At 48.0% G+C, this 16,880-nt stretch overlaps 1 protein-coding gene across 2 annotated transcripts in view; it reads left to right on the top strand.

Moving 5' to 3' along the window:
• Positions 1 to 417: 417 nt before the first annotated feature.
• CHD2 (chromodomain helicase DNA binding protein 2) overlaps positions 418 to 16,880 on the top strand; it is an 80,195-nt gene continuing 63,732 nt past the window's right edge. Inside the window, exons 1-4 of one of the 2 annotated variants that reach the window (XM_056124683.1) lie at positions 418 to 998; positions 1,336 to 1,468; positions 13,656 to 13,887; positions 16,307 to 16,393. In XM_056124683.1, coding sequence (XP_055980658.1) covers positions 1,407 to 1,468; positions 13,656 to 13,887; positions 16,307 to 16,393 — 381 coding nt within the window. In that variant the 5' untranslated portion in view covers positions 418 to 998; positions 1,336 to 1,406. The remainder of the gene's footprint in view (positions 999 to 1,335; positions 1,469 to 13,655; positions 13,888 to 16,306; positions 16,394 to 16,880) is intronic. The other variant, XM_056124682.1, reaches the window with a different exon arrangement.

Raw genomic sequence — 16,880 nt, 5'->3', positions numbered from 1 at the left:
TTTTCAGGCTTTCATAAGGAAGGCAAGATTGGAATTTAATTTCCGAAATGCAGCTTTTGCTTTCATTCGGGGACCATTTTTACCCATGGGGGGTCATATTTTTAAAAGATTAGTATTTAACTGGGCTTTCCATTCCCCAAGAATTATCCCTTTTTCAAAATGGCTTGATAAAACACTACTTCCTGTCCAGAGAGGAAGTTATTTTAGCTCAAGGACTGTAATATTTAGCAGATCTTTAGACAAAAGGAACAAATTACATTTGTCTCTGGCTTAAAAAGGGTGCTGGTGCCAGAGGGGGTTAAGAAACCCTCCCCCCTCCCTCTGATGGGGTGGTCTGGAGGGGCAGGGAGGTGTGGGGGTGGGGGTCCTCAAGCTTCCTGGGATGGAGGATCTTTTTTTTTTTTGGTTGAGATGAAGGGGTGGGTCTATGGTACATCACCTGAGTTGTGGGGTAAATGTAGAGAGTGTCAATCAAAGGCAGAGCTCAGAGCTGGGAAGGAGGCTCTAGATGGCGGCGGTGCCTTAGAGAGCGCGCGCTCAGCTGCCTGCCTTCCCCTCACTTTACGCAACTTTCCCTAACTTTCAGGCAGCCTCAGGGGGCCCCCGCAGCCCCCTGCCTCTCCTAGCGACTTCCTGGGGTCGATTCGAGCCTTTTTTTGGGGAGAAAAGCAGCTTTTAGGAGCTTGCTTTGCGAGCCTTGTTGGAAAGCAGCAGCCGTGCTGAGAGCCCAGGTCGTTGTTTTTTCCCAGCTTAGAAGCCATGGCGCACCTCCATTTTTGTACGCTCTCCTAATGAGGTTTTTTTTATCTTCCGGACCCGTTTTAGTATTAATTGTTGCTTTGTTTTTTTGGCCGCTGAACACACTTGAGTCTTTTTATTTATTTTTGGTGTTTTTTTTTGGTTTTTAACGGAGAAATTTGTTTTTATTTTTGATCATTTGGGATCTATTTTTTTCTTGCTAGCTAGGACTCTGGCTTTGGACCTACTACATGGATCAGGTAAGTCCATGCACAATCGTGATCATTTGAAAGATTTATATGTTTAAGTTAGCTTTATTTTTCGTGAATAGAAAAAATTACTGGATGACGCAATAATATAGAGATTGTTATTTGTATCCAGTGTGTTACTTTGAGAAACTTTCCTTATTGATAGTGATGATTATCCCTGCTTGGTTTATCCTTTTTTTTTAAAGGAAAATTAGTAATATGTTGGGTTTTTTGAGGTGCTTACCATTGTTGTATTATAACAATATCGTTACATTGCCAGGACTTCGTTCCTAATAATAAAAATCATCGCTAGAAGCTGGGACCTTACCTTTCTTTCAACTTTTGACAGTAAATACCTGGGCACAGGACTTCAAAGCAAACACAGATTCCCCCTTCCCCTTAATATTTAAGAATTAAAAGATGATGAGAAATAAGGACAAAAGCCAAGAGGAGGACAGTTCGCTCCACAGCAATGCTTCGAGGTATGAGCTATCAACTTTCTTCCTTTTTTTCTTTATTTTTGGGGAAACCTCAGCCTACATTGTTTACCGGGACAGACCTGGAGAGCTGTCTGCTTTATTTTTAAGAATTTGACTAATTCGGATTCGGTTTTTAAAGCGTGACCTTGAGATTGCTAATATGCCACACCCTAATTTTTTGGTAGCAATTTATGAAAGTTGAGTTGTGACTTAAGGCCTCTCAGAGCAGTCACAAGGTAAGGGACCTTGATTCAAGGGGGTCTTCCTTGTAAGCTGCTGTGTTTCTCTCAATAAACTTCAGATTGGAGGTTTTTGTTCTCTAGAAAAATGACCTTGTCGGTTTAGCCATTGCTGCATTGCACCATTTTACATACAAGGCAGATTTTTTCTTTGAAGAATCTCGGATACCCGAACTTGTAACTGAAGGCCAGAGAGGAGCCTTGTAGTAAATTATAGTAAATAGACATTTGAGAAAGTTATATGAATGAAAAAATGTGCATTTTTAGATGAAACTGCAAAACGGACCCCTTGAATGATAGCCTTCAGTTTATAATTTTATTTGCCTCTGTTTCCACGGGTGCTCTGACATTTTTTAGAGATTTTGAGAGGATTTATGAAAACCTTTGCTCGATGGTTAGTTTCTGCATTTATAAAATCAAGCCTGGGATCCCGGAAATTCTGAGAATGAAACTTAGTATATACTTTTGTATTTGTTACTGTGCTTGTTACAATTGTATATTTTATTTTGCACTTGAAATATAAGATTTCCAGCTGTATGCTTATATTTAGACATTGCTTTCTCGTTGGGCTATAGTTTTTTTATCCTTGCCTTAGTTGCTTTAAATTTATTGAATTATTTCAGTAGTCGCATGGAATGCTTTATCGTCTGAAGCTTATAAATGTATTCTTTATTCAAATTGTGTTTTCACATTTGTTGCAGTATCTTATTAGTGACTAAGTAATAAAGACTTTTAGACGTTTTGCTGTATTATCTGTATATTTAATAAGACAAGAATACATTTCTTGATGTGTATTATGAATTGTCAAAATTCATGAAGCTAACAAGGATGTGATTGGTTGTGTGACTTTAATCATTTACTTTTATAATTTTATGCAAATAATATTTTTATTAGGGAATTTAAAACTTGAATATGGCTTTTTTTCCAAGTAGGTGACTTTGATGTTTTACTACTTTAAAAAATATTTGATCCTTGTTTTTTAATGTACATTCCTATATTTTGCAAATGGAGTTGTTTCATAGACTTCTGTCTTTTGAACTGGGTAGCCCATGTAAATTATCTTGGTTAGATTTTGGACAGAAAACTTTAATCCTAAGCTTCTATTGAATTTTTTTTCCCTGAAGAGAATGGGCTATTTGTAGAAATAGGAATCCCCACGTAAATTTCAACCTTTTAAGATTCAGTGCCTAAAATTAATTCCCTACCCTCTTTACCCCCCTCTGTGATTTGCATAGTTTCACGTGGGTTTTGATTTTCTTATGTAAGTTTTGCGGTTAAACTCTGCTTTCTAATTTAAAAGAGTCAAGTAGCGCTGCTATTCATTTCCTAATGTTCTATTACCTGGAAATACACTTTGAAGGGTTTGTGGGGGGTGGGAGATGTCACCGTTCAGCAAGTAGCAATGCCTGGTACTTTCAAAGGGGTTTCCGCCTTTGTTTTGAGAACTACCTGATGAATGTCCAGAAATATTTGAAGCTCTTGGAAAGGTTTTTTTTTTATTACCCCCAATTTACTGCAGGTACATAATTGTGACATCACTTCCTTGGAAAGTTGGAAAACCAGAGGAGGTGGTCTGCTGTAGAGCTGTTTTGTAACAAACTAAACTTAAGCGCACTGGACCCCAGGGTAGTCCTGGTTAGCACCTCTGGGCTTCCCCTGAGGCCCAAGTTCCCATGGCAAATGTCTAGTGTGTGGAGAAGCTGCAGGAGCACCTTTGAGCCCCAGGGGAGGGAGGGAGGAGTCTAGGAAACTTAGGTCTGAGAAGCTGGGATCCATCTGGAAAGGACTGCTTGCAGGTGTAGGGTTTGGGGAAGCAGTGCGGTTCCTCGGGGTTGTTTCCATCCAGTTTGTTACTACTGTATCCTTTCCAGGTCGCCACTTCGACTGGTTTGTTACACTTTTGTGTTGCACTTTGCTTCAAAGCTTCCTCCAAAAAGCTACAGTTAAAAAGTTCCTCTCCAAAGCTACAATGAAAAAACATTTGGTCCTAGACAACTTTTCCAAAGATACAAAGCAGAGTCAGTGGTGGTCCTAGACTGCCCTGTGCCCTGTCTCGTGTTTGGAATGATTGGCCTTTGCAAGTGACTTCAGTGCCATCACCAGAACGAAGCCAGGAGGGAAGGGGCTGGGAAACAGGAGCTGGTCGTACTCGAGTTTTGTGCGTCCCTATGCTGCGCGGTGCCAGTTCAAACACGGAAATGTTGATGAAACTGATTGCAAAGCGAATGTCCTGGAACTAGATTTATTTGCTGCCCCCAGCTGTGGGTACCTCCATGCCCTCCCACCCGGTGCCTGGCTCCCCTGGGAGGCTGGGGGCCGCAGACACGCGCGGTGCAAGTCGCTCGTGGCCCAGAACTGGCCGCTTTGGAGGTGGCAGCCATTTTATAACGCTGATGAGGCCAAATAGGGATTTTTTGTTTGTTTGTTTCGGAGACCGAAAAGAAAGACTCGAGCCCTAAAATGCCCGCCCCCCTCCCTCTGTCCCCACTGCCCCTGTGAGCGCCCTGCCCCGGCAGGAAGGGGCCGTTTGGGCGCCGGCGCGGGCGCCGGCTCGGGAGCCCCCGGCAGCTTGGTGCGGGGCCAGCTCAGTCACAAAATGGCTGTTCTTTGTGCCGCAGCGCTGACAGACATACTGCATTGCACTGTGGACTCGCCGAGCAGCAGGAAGTTGCCGTGCCGAGTTCAAAGGGCGGCCGGCGCCGGTGCCGCGCGCTCATTGGCTGCCGGCGCGCCTGGTAACAGCGAGTCGCCGGCGACGGCCTCTCCGGTAGGCTCCGCCCCGTGACGTCAGGCTCGCGCGCCGCGGGCTGGGAGGGCGGGCGTGGCGCGCGCCGTGACGTGTGGTCTGGAGAAGTCGCAGCTTGGAGCCCGGGGACGGCTCCTAGGAAGGGTGGGGGGAGGAGGAGCGGGAGGAGGAGGGAGCGGGAGCGCCAGCGCCGCGGCTTCGCCACCAGCCAGGTTGGGACTTTCCTGCTGGGCCGCCGCCCTGCTCCGGGCCTGGCTTTTCTCTGCTTGAGAAAGTTAAACGTCATCTGTTGGAAACCTTGCCATTTTTACTGCATTGTCCCTGTTTTGCTGTCCGCCCGATCGCCCCCCCCCCCCCCCCCCTTCTTGCAGTTTGTCCTTCCCTGCCCCGGACCCCAGAGGTCCCCTGAGATAGAACCTCATAGTAGAGCGCCCCAGCAGTGTTGTCCAAGACTCGAGAGCCCGGGGAAGAGTACCTGAGCCTGTGCCCGTGTCTCTTAACGTGGTACCATGCCCTTTCCACCTTGGCATTAAGTGGAGGAAGACACAGGTCCGTAGCTTGCAGAGAGGTGTAGGGCCGACGTCCTTAAGGGACCTAGAGCAGCGACCATTGTCACGCATGCCTCCAGCGGGACATGGACAGCGGCGACTCCACTGACTTCAGCTACAGGCCTCAGCCACCCTTGCCAGCACCTGGCCGGGTCAGCGATGCTCCACACATGGTCAGCTCCACTCCTCCATAGCTCTGATCACCTGGAAACTGGACTGTCTAAAATTCTGTGCTGTGGAGTTTCCGTGCCTGGGTGCTGTGGGTGGGAGTGTGTGTGGGGCTTTCCTGGAAGCCCCTGGCAAGGGGGTCAGCTGGAACTTATTGCCAAGGTTGGCTTCCAGGTGCCAGTCCTGTATCATGAGTTTAAGTGGCAGGAGAGACGTGTGCACGTGCATGTGCCCATTTGATTCTCACAGTGTTGGCCTTTGTCCTGTGGGTAGTTTTAGCAGAAATAGGACCCAGCTGCAATGGAGGTGACCAAAGCATGGATCCACGTCTAGATTCCCATCAGGTGTTCATGAAGAGATAGACCGGGTCTTGTACCCAACTTGGGAATTAAATTCTATGAGGGCCAGACCCTCTGTGATAGTGAATTACTACAGCCACCGTTTACTCATCAATGGAGGTATCTATTATAAGTTCACTATATGTAATATATCTGCACGCATAATACATGTATATTCAGAATACATAGCTACTCGTGTTTCACAAGTATAGGCTTACTTAGCCCTAGTTTTTTAAATAATTCTTTGGAAGGTTTATGGGAACTTAAGGTGAAAAAGAAATTCCAGTTCGTAAACATTTATCAAAGATTGGATCTTTTTTTTTTAATTTTTAAAGTTTTTGGTTTTGGCAACAGGTTCTGCTCAGGGTTCACTCCTGGCAGTGTGCTCAGGGATTATTCCTGGAAGGCTATGAGGATCATATAGGTCAGCTGCATGCAAGACAAGTTCCCTACCCGCTGGACTACTCTCTCACCCACTGATCTGTATGAATATAAATTATGTCCAGAATGCGTAATCAGCCTTAGAGACACGCTTGCTTTTTCATTTTGTCTCTATTGCGCATGTATAATTGAGAAATACTCGTTTGTACTCAGCGCTTATTCCTCACTATAATCTCAGTGCTTTGGGACCATGTGGAGTGTGGGGATCCAACCCTGGTGGGAGGCATACAAAGCAAGTGCACTTTTAACAGGAGTTTTCAACTCTTTGTTTTGGGCCACACCTGGCAGTGCTAAGGGGTTACTTCTTGCTTGGTACTCAGAATCGTTCCTTGCAATGCTCTGGGGGACCATATGAGGTGTCAGGGATCAAACCTGGCTTGGTTGCTTGCAAATCAAAGGCCCTATCTGCTGTACTATTGCTCTGGTCCCCAACTTTCGAGTCTTAAAAGGGCACCTACAGCAGGATCTGCAAAAGCTGAGGTTGATTGACTTTTGAAACAGTACTTTTTTGTCAAAAGCATTTTTGGTATTTATTGATGCTTCGAAATTCAGAGAAGTGGCATCGGATTAAGTAGTCATTATCTATTGAAGATGTTACAGCCCCAAAGACATACTGTTACCATGTGGTTTAAAATGCATCTTATATGTGGGCATGCCACTTACACCCAGTTCCCTTTCGAAAAAACCCTAATAGTTATATCTTACTGTGGGTTTTCTGCCTGTTTGGAAAATGGCATGAAATGGCTAGAGATGAGCAGATTAATCACTTTCTTTTGGATTATTGCTTTGAAGAGGAGGGATACTTGGTTCTTTGGAGACAAACATTTCCGTAAAGATGAAGTCATTGGAGGGGGTGGGGAGAAGTTAGATGACATTTGAGAGACATTTCAAATGGTAAAAATTGTAGCAAGTTGTTTCCTCAAAGAAAAATCTGGAAGTGGCACTAAATGTTACTGTTATAAACAAGTATCGAAGCTCACACTTTTTGTCACTGATTGCCTCCTTCCCCAGCGGGCAGCCAACCCTTAACTCTTCGGTGAACTGTTCACTGGAATTCAACTGTGGCTTTCAGCGGCCTCTTTTCTCCTAGAAAATATTCTGCAGGAAACTTACTGGGTTTGGATTTTCTACCTATGAGCCATGTGTTTTATTAGTTCATTGCTCTTTTTTTTTTGGGGGGGGGGGGCGGGGTGTTTCTCTTTGTCATTTTGCAAAGAGAAACTTTGTGCATCACCTTTGAACTGTTTTGTATACAATGAAATTAATATTGCCTGTGATTGCCCCACTCCCACTCACAGCTCAGTAAATCCAGTCTGCATTGGGTTCAGATGTGAAAACCTTCGAGACTACCCAGTACTCCTGGCTTTGGAACTTAGTAACTAGAAGCGATGATTGGCCCTCCAGGGCCCAAGTGCATCCTGAGCTTATTTTGGCCTCAACCCAGGATGGAACAATATACTGTTCTTGATGTGTTCTGACCTCCCTGGTCAGCCTCAACTGACAGGGCAAATCTGGGGCCCAGGGCACAGTTCATAGGGTGATGGGATAAGGGAAGGAAGCCCTAGAGCCCTGTGTGGACCACTTTGTAAATAGCTTCCTCTCCCGCGCGCGTGCCCCCCCCCCCCCCCCCCCCAGCATTTTACTGTTACAGTATACTTTACAGTATACTTGGTTCCAGGGCACAGTTTGGGGGGTTATTTAAACCATATCTGCTGGGCGATTACATATTAAGGCAGATGGTTGCTCCCTTTGATGCAGAGCTCTGAACTCCCAGAGTTTGCTGGAGAAAGTCCCTCTAAGTTCCTCTGACTTAAGGGGAGAAGGTCCTGGCCAATGATGTTTGAGTTCCCTCTCATGGCCAGAGCTATCTGGAACACTCAGTGCTGAGCTCTGGAAATGCTTTCCCCAGCAGAACTTCCAGAGTTGGACTCGGTGTGCTCAGCTTAAAGGCTTGGCCTTAGTTATTCTGAAATTTCAGAAATACGGTGCCTGAAAGGACTTCGCTAAGGAAGAGTCTGTTCCACTGAAAAGTGCTTTGTCAGCGGCAGCTACTCCTACAATGCTGATTCCTCGGGCTTTACCATTTTATTGCCTTAGCCCTTTTCCGGGGATTCCTTGAAGTGCCTGATGGCTCAGCCCCTTGCAAGCCTTCGGGAGGGTATCAAGGGGGGAAGTCTTCTGGGTTCCCATCCTCTACCCTCTCATGTCAGTTTCAACCTTGGGGTGATTTACAAGCAAACTGTTTCCTAGAATCTTGTTTTTTTTTTTCTCCTGAGAAAGCCAGCCCTCTGGAGGGAGCAGAAGCTTCTCCGCCCCCCTCCCCTTTTATTTGTGTGTGTGTGTGGAGGGGGGACGACTAGAAGAGCTGTTTGTATGAGTCATCCCTGCTGCCAGGCTGGGTTGTCAGCAGTCAGGGAGTAGACACCTTTTCTCTCCCGCAGCCAGTTATTTTGGCCCGGACTTACCCTCTGCTGCCTAGCCAGGTGCAGTGCTAGTGAGTAAGAGAGGAGAGGCAGTTGATCCAGTGATCTCACCACTGCCCTCGTTCCCCCCTCTGGCTTTCAGTCTTCTGCCCCCTGGTTCTTTACATGTGGTTTATTTTTGGTTTCTTCTACTCCTTTCCTTTGTATTTTCTGAATTAATGGAGTTTTTCTGTTGGTTTTTTATTGAAGTTGCTTTGGTTCAAAAAAGCTCTCATGGTTAAAAGTCTGCATATGTGTTTCAGATCTGCGGGTGGAGCTTTGTTTCTAGCATTTCTCTAGATTTTTCTTATATTATGTAATTATTTGTGACAATGTTTTCTACTTTTATTTATCTTTTTAGAGTTATTTTTATTAGTTTTTGATTTTTTGAGTCACAGCTGCTGATGCTCGGGTTACTCCTGGCTCTGCTCTCAGGAATTATTGCTGGCAGTGTTCTGGGAACCATGTGGGATGCTGGGGTAGAAAACCCAGGTTGGCTGCATGCAAGGAAAACACCTTCTTCCCTCTATACTATCACTCCGCCCCCACGTTTAATATTTTTATAGTGTTTAATTTTTGTTCCTAGTGTTCCTTTATTTTTGCTTTTTGGGGTCCCACCTGGCGGTGCTCAGGTGCTTAAGTGCTTAGGGGCCCCAATGGGACGCTGAGGATCAAAATCAGTGTCAGCCACATGCAAGGCAAGTGCCCTCCCTGCTGTCCTATCGCGCAGTCCCCTCATTTCTGTTTCAGCTGCCTATGAGTCAGGGGACTCTTTCAGCTGCCTATGAGTCAGGGGACAAGCTTGAATTTGGAGTCCTGAAAGCAAAGGGAGATTGAGTGCCGATAAAGGAGGGTTGAATGCCTGGTAGAAGAGGAAGAATTTCAGCTTCAAGGGACTTGCAGTTCCAGCTCGCCCTTTCCTTTAAGAGGAAATCTTGTGGGGCCTTAGTGATAGTACAGCGGGTAGGGCGTAGGGCGTTTGCCTTGCACGCGGCTGACCCAGGTTCGATCCCTGGCATCCCATATGGTCCCCTGAGCACTGCCAGAGTAATTCCTGAGTGCAAAGCTAGGAGTAATTCCTGAGCATTGCTGGGTGTGACCCAAGAAGGGGGGGGGGGGGGGAGAAGAAAACTTCTGCCTAGGGTCATGTGAATAGCCCTGGGACATGCTTTGCTGAGGAAGGCCTGGTTTATCTCTGCTGGGTGTGGCAGTCTTACTCCCACCCCTTCCAAAAACAAAAGTATGCCAGTGGAATTCTCACCCTAATGTTCCTTCTTTCCATTTTTCTTTGTTTCTTTTCTAGTTTTTGGAAGACACCTGCTATGCTGGGGGGGTTGTTGGGGGAGGTGCGGGTTACTCCTGGCTCTGCACTCAGGAATCACTCCTGTAAGTGCCAGGGGACCATATGGGATGCCTGGGATTGAACCAGGATCAGTTGCGTTCAAGGCAAGTGCCCTCCCCACTGTGTTATCACTCTGGCCCCTCCAAGATTTTCTGAATTCCTGACTTTGTCCCTTTGAATTCTAGTGCTACCTCTGCATTTTTAGCTAAACCTGCCAAAGCTTGATTCCAGAATGAACTTTGAATGGATTGCATTCCATTTAGAATTCCCTTTCCTTCCAGCTCAGAGATCTCATACTTTGGCTACCACACCCTTTTCGCAAACAAAAGCCAGTGCAACCCCTCCCCATTAGAAACTTATCCCCCACCCCTCTTTGGCTACACCCAGCTGTGCTCAGGGAATACTCCTTATTCTGTCTTAAGGAGCACTCCTGAGAGTCCTTGGGAAGACCATATGCGATGCCTGAGGTTGAGCCAGGATCTCCTATGAAAGGCTAATGCCTTAAGACCCTTCTGCCCCCTACTATCTCTCCTGCCTTAAATCTCCCTCTTCTTAGAGTTTGGGGGCCGTACCTGAGTGTGCTCAAGGCTTACTTCTGGCAGAGCTCAGGGGATGCCCTGCCTACTGTACTATCTCTCCAGTCTCCTGAAATCTGTTGTAGGGGAATTAACATTAAGCACTTGCTCCACCCCTAGCCTCACCAAGGCTTTTCACCTCCCCCCTTCCCCATTGTTTAACCCCACCCCAACCTCTACCTCCTTCTGGAAGGTTTTGGAAGTTCTTACTAGGAAATGCTGCCTATTAGTCTTGCTTTGTCCCTGTCTGGCTTGTTACAATGGAAGGCTTTTATATGCATATTTAGGGAGAAGGGTTAGTGTAGCAGAGGGTAAGCGTATTGTGGTTCCCTAAGCTCCCTGGCTCCTTTCAAAGCCACCTCGGTGGTGCCTAACCTGGTGCCTAACCTGTAACTTTCTCCTAGCCTTTCTCTTGATCCAAGTGAGCTGTGGACTGTGTAAGACACTTCATACTTTGCCTCTTCCGGTGGTGGTGGTGGTGGTGGTTGTACTTTCACTTGAGTCAGCAAAAGTGATCACAAGAGATGAACTTTGAAAAAACTGTGGTTTTCACCTCCAGTGCCTGCTGGGATTAGGACTGGGCAGAGTCTGAGCACAGGCACGTTAGTTGGTTAGTTGGAGTGGCCCTCCCGAGACAGATGTGACAAGCCCTTATTATTTTTTTGGGGGGGGGGTGGTGGTTTGGACTGCATCCAGAGATGCTGAGGGGTTATTCTTGGCTCTGCTTCAGGAATTACTCCTGGCAGTGCTCAGGGGATCATATGGGGTATTGGGACCAAACCTGGTTTGGCCTCGTGCAGGGCAGTGCCCTCCCTGCTGCCTATTTCAGTGCTCAGGGGATCATATGGGGTATTGGGACCAAACCTGGTTTGGCCTCGTGCAGGGCAGTGCCCTCCCTGCTGCCTATTTCTCCAACCCCATCCTGCCCTTATTTTGTACATGAGAACCCTGAGGCCACAGGCTTCCCAAGAAGGGGACCCAGAATATGGCCGATCGGCTCTAGGGTCACTTAAACATGTGAAGTACAGGAGGAATGTAATCCAGCTCTTTGCTTCTTCACGTTGCATTTTAGCCCGGAACTTGATCACAGTGCAGTGCCTGGGTGCATGGTACAGTTTAAAGATGGGCAGCTGATGACTGCAGCAGGGGAGGAAGTGGTAGGGAGAACTGAGAAGGGGAGGGGTGATGGGCAGGAGAACTTTTATTTGCCCTTCCATTCACACATCCAAAGAGAAAGATTTGGCTCAGGCTGCCACAGTACCAAATGTCTTTGCATCCGATTCACTTGAAAATGTTTAATAAACAAGTACCACTCCTCACCGGGTCTGCATGGAGCTGGGGCCATTTCAGAGCTGTGGGCGGACTGAGCTGTACTCCAGGGAGAATATGAGTTGAAGTGACAAGTGCCTGCCTGTCCTTTGACATTCACCTCTAGACGGCATCTGGCTGGCGGATGTGTTACTATGGTGAGGAGTGGTGAGTGTCAGTATCTGCCTTGCCTAGCATTTGCTTGATGGGCAAAAATAAAGTCTTGCTGCTGTGTGTGTCATGCGTCACAGACCTCTGAGTGTCGATGAGTCTCCTGATGCTGCCCCTGTCCAGGCTGTTGTCTGGGCACATGCCCAGATTCAGGGAGAACCCCTGGGATCAAACCCCAATTGGTTGTGTACAAGGCTGCCACTCTGAAGACACTGGTCCGGAGGTTGCTTTGTAGGAGGAAGGACCAGTGTGATGGACATTTGGACCTGGGCAGGAACCTTTGAGCCTATAGCTCCATTTGCTCAGCAAGAGTCCGCCTGGTTGTACCTTGTTGGTGGGATTCAAGCAGGGCTTGAATCTGGTTCCCTCCTCACCTCCTACACCACACACACACACACACACACACACACGAAATAAAGCAGAACCCATGCCTTTGGGCCCCTGAAACTGTGGGAGCCCTGGTTTCACTCCCTAGCACCAAAGAGCTGGGAGTATCCCTTGAATGAGCACCAATGGGTGAGGTCCAGCCCCCAACCCATGTAAAGGAACCATTCTGCACCTGTGTGGGAGAATTTTCTGTCTCTGTTCCCTGGGACTCAGCTCGATGCACACAGACCCAAGAGGATCCTTTGCCTGCCTCCCTGCCCCCCGAAAATCTTGACACTTAATGCCCTGGTGCCCCCCGAAAGGTCACAGTTTTATCATTGGTAGAGGCTTGGTCTGCCAACACATTGGATGGGGGGGGACTTTTTTTTTCCTGTCAGACTGAGATGTTTGACAGCTTTTGCTGCCACTACCACCAGGACGCAGGATCTGCCAGGCTGTTCAGCCATTTTGTAAGCGAAGTAAAAGAAACCACTCCCCAGTGCTGAAATGGTCACCGTGCGTCTCTTTCCAGCAAGAGCCATGCTGCCCCCTGGTGGTGGCTGGGGCCAGGAATAGTAGCATTTAAAGTACATGAGTCATGGTTTCTCACTGACCACCTCTCAGTGCTGCATTTTATCTGCTATACAAGGACTTTTGTTCACTGTTACTATTTTTGTTTTGGGGGCCACATCCAGAGATGCTCAGGGGTTTCTCCTGGCTCTGCACTTAGGGATCCCCCCCGGTAGTGCTGGAGGAACCAGAGGGGATGCCTCGGATCAAACCCCAATTCACTGTGTACAAGGCAAGCGCCCCTCCTCACTCTGCCATCTCTCCAGCCTCAAGGACTTTGTTTTGTTCTGTTTGGACTTTTTTTGTTTGGGCTAGGGGCTGGGGCTAGCATTGATATTTTTGTCTTGAGAGGCTGAAAACAAACACCTACCTAAGACATTATTATTATTTCTGGAGGAAGGCCACACCTCGTGGCCTGGTGGTACTTGGGGTACCATATGGGATGCCAGGGATTAACCCGGGTCTGCCACGTGCAAGTCAAGTGTCCTCCCCACTGTACTATCCCTCTGGCCCCAAACACCTAAGACTTAATGCATCCAGACTATATCACCCTGATTCCAGATCCAACCTGTGTCCTCTTGGGAGAGTTCCCGAACTTGTTTTGCTCATTCCTTGAGTCCTTTAAGCGGTGGAGATAGTGCTATGTCCATTCTGAGTGTTTGTCCAAGAGCTGATCTGGGCACATTCTTTGGTCTGTGTCCCTGGCTCAGAAAATGACATTGATTAGGGATGTGGATTAGGGATTGCAAATGCGAGAATGCCAAAGGGACCTGGGACACTCTGATGTGGTGTCTGACCCAAATTACTTTCTGCTGTCATTTTACAGGAAGGATATTTAAAAACAAAACAAAACAAAAAAAAACAGAAGTCACATAATGATTCTTTAGTCTCTTAAAATCTCACTGTTTTAACAAAGTCACTCAGCCTCTGAAGAAGCTTCGGGTTCAGACTCAGGCAGCCCGTCGGAAAGTGAGCAGGGCAGCGATGCAGCAAGCGGCCATGGCAGTGACTCGAATAGCAGCACCGAGTCCTCTGAGAGTCCGTCTGAGTCGGAGAGTGAGTCGGCAGGGTCCAAGTCCCAGCCAGCCCTTCCGGAAGCCAAAGAGAAGCCAGCATCTAAGAAGGAGCGGATAGCTGATGTGAAGAAGGTACTCCCTCCGGCACAGGGCCTGCACCCCCTGGTGGGCCAGCATTGTCCCCGGGAAACTTGATGGTGTGTCTTCCGAGGGTAGCTGTTAGCTATTTTTGTATTACTCATGGACCCAGGACACGGGACTAAGGGGAAATGATGATGTGTGGCTTCAGATTGCAGGACACACAGACGAAAGGGTTTATGTTTGTTTTGAGGGTTTAAAAAGAGGTTGGTTAATTGGGCAGGAGAGATTGTCCAGGGGTTAGGGTGTTTGCTGTGCATGCAGCTGACCCAGCTTCTAGCCCTAGCATTCTATATGGTCCCCCAAGCACTGCCAGGAGTGATCCTTGAGTGCAGAGCCAGGACTTAGCACAGGCTGAGCACAGCCAGGCGTGCCTTGCTATTTTCTCTCTCCTGTGCGTTTTGCCCCTCTTTAGTAGTGGAAGTTGTGTGTGGGATGCCAATAGCGATGCTGCTAGGAGCATGCCTGGTGTGTGCAGGAGTCTGAGCTTGTGGCCAGAGGTTTACAAAGCACCGACCCTCTCAGCCCTGGCCCTTTCTGTCTTCCAGGCTCTGGTCACCTGCCTTTCTTTTTAGACTTGACTGATTTGATCTCTGGGGAGAATTGCTCCAGATGAGACATTAAAGACATAGGCGACTCCTGCATGAGAAGCCTATGAGAGCAGCGGTAGGAGTTCCTGCCTGAGAGTGAGCGAGGATTTCTGTGGCCAGAATTTCTGCCTAGCCTGTGCCTGGCCTGTGGTGCACCGCCTGAGGGATGGGAGGACAGGGCAGTGGCCTGGCTTCATCAGACACACCCTGGGCCCTGTTTGTGTGTGGGATTTCTCAGATGGGCCAGTGCACAATCCAAACCTGCAGGGTTGAGATAAAACTTGGGGTGGGGGGTGGGGGGTAGGGGGAGCCAGCAGCAGGGAGGGTGTTTGCCTTACGCACTGGTTTGATCCCCAGCATCCATTAGTCCACCACATACCACGAGGAGTAATTCCTGAGTGCAAAGCCAGGAGTAACCTCTGAGTATCTCTGGATGTAGCTCAAACTCTTCCTCCCTTTACCTCTCCCCCCCCATCCTCAACACCCCCCCCCCCCCCCGAAAAGAAAACCACCTAAAATTTGGGTTCAGGTGTGGCTCACGTGGTAGAGCAGAGGCCTTGCCTGTGTGAAACCTAGACTCCATCCCTGGTACTGACATTTCCCACCAAACAACTGTCCTGTTGTTCATTGATTTGTTTGAGCGGACCCAGTAACATCTCCGTTGTGAGAGTTCTTGTTATTGTGTTTGGCATATTGAATACTCTCGGTAGCTTGCCAGGCTCTCCGAGAGGGGTGGAGGAATCGAATCCGGCTCGGCCAGGCTGGCTGTTCGCAAGGCAAACGCCCCACTGCTGTGCTATCGTGGCGACACTTCCCACCACAAATTCAAAAAGAACGTGACAAGGGGCCAGAGAGATTGTACAGTGAGTAATAAGTAGGTAGTGAGTAGGTGCTTGCCTTGCATGCACTGGACCTGAGTTTGATCCCTGGCTCCCCATATGATCATCCTGCCCCTCCCCCGCATCCCTCTCCCCCCCCCCCCCCCCCACACACACACCAAGAACTGCTTGGTGCAGAATACAGAGCTAGGAGTATCCCCTGAGCAATCAGGTGCAAACCAAAAGCTGAAAAAAAAAATCATAGAGTCAGGGTCATGTAAAGCTCCTAGATGAGGACTTCTTGTTTGTTTGTTTGACCTTTGGGGCCACATCTGGCACGGCTCAGGGATTGTTTCCTGCTGGGCTCAGGGGACTGAATGCGAATTAAACCAGGGTTGATCAGATTGAACCAGGGTTGATCACGTGGCAAGGCAAGTACCCTACCTGCTATATAATCTCTCTGGCTCTTAGATGGAGACAATTAGGTGGGAGTGGTATTTCTTACCTTGCTGTGTCATTCAAGTCTTATTTCCGTGTTCCCTGAGTCAACAGTGTGCCGCTCAGTGTAACAACCTGTTTTTTGGGGGTGAGGGGCAGGGGGTAGGGTCACACCCAGCAATGCTGGTGCTCAGGGCTCAATCCTGGCTCTGTTCTCAGGAGTTACTCCTGGCGGTGCTTGGGGGACCATATGGGTTGCCGGGGATTTAACCTGGGTTGGCCTCGTGCAAGGCAAATGCCCTACCCGCTATACTATCGCTCCCCTCCCATAATTGCCTTTTGTCATGAGTCATGGTTGAGTTTAGTGTCCTGGGACAATAAGCCTCTTGTGTTTGAAAGGCGGTACTTGATTTGACCACAAGAAAGCATACCGACTCTTCAAGCCCTTCGCTGGCTTGAGTTCCCTTAAATAGCGCTGATGGACCCGATCTCTGAAAACCGTCAGGTATAACAAGCTTTGGGGCCCAAAACAAGAACTTCTAGGCACAATTCTTTATCGTTTTGCAGATGTGGGAAGAGTATCCTGATGTTTATGGCGTCCGGCGGTCCAACCGAAGTAGACAAGAACCATCTCGATTTAATATTAAGGAGGAGGTAAGGAAAAGAAAAGGTCTCAAGGTCTTCGTGTAAACTGCTTGTCTTCACATTGGCCTTCCCGACTTTGGTGTGTTCCATGGGAAAGATCACACTGCAGGCCTGGGGTTTCTCCCGCCCACAGCCAAGAGAACATCTGGTGGTTCTTCCAGAAAGGAGCCTATCAACAGTTCAACGAGGAGGATTGTGTGAGAGTGTTTGATTAACCAGCCGAGATCTGCACATGGTCTGGGCTACAGTGGTTTATATTTTGGAGTTGCTCATAGTGAAGCTGAGGGCATAAGGGTTTCAGTTTCAGTTTCTTTTCTGAAATTTCTAGTTTCCATTTTCTTGGTTTTGTTTTGTATTTTTGGGCCACACCCAGTGATGCTCAGTTACCCCCTGGCTCTGCACTCAAAGAATTTCTCCTGGTGGTGCTCAGAGGTATCTTACTGGATGCTGGGGATTGAACCTCGTTCGGCTGCATGCAAGGCAAATGTCCTAACTG

The sequence above is a fragment of the Sorex fumeus genome, unplaced genomic scaffold (assembly GCF_029834395.1).
Source record: "Sorex fumeus unplaced genomic scaffold, SorFum_2.1 ptg000051l, whole genome shotgun sequence".
Lineage (NCBI taxonomy): Eukaryota > Metazoa > Chordata > Mammalia > Eulipotyphla > Soricidae > Sorex > Sorex fumeus.
The sequence above is the reverse complement of the archived record's forward strand: the minus strand, read 5'-3'. Positions and strand labels throughout refer to the sequence as shown.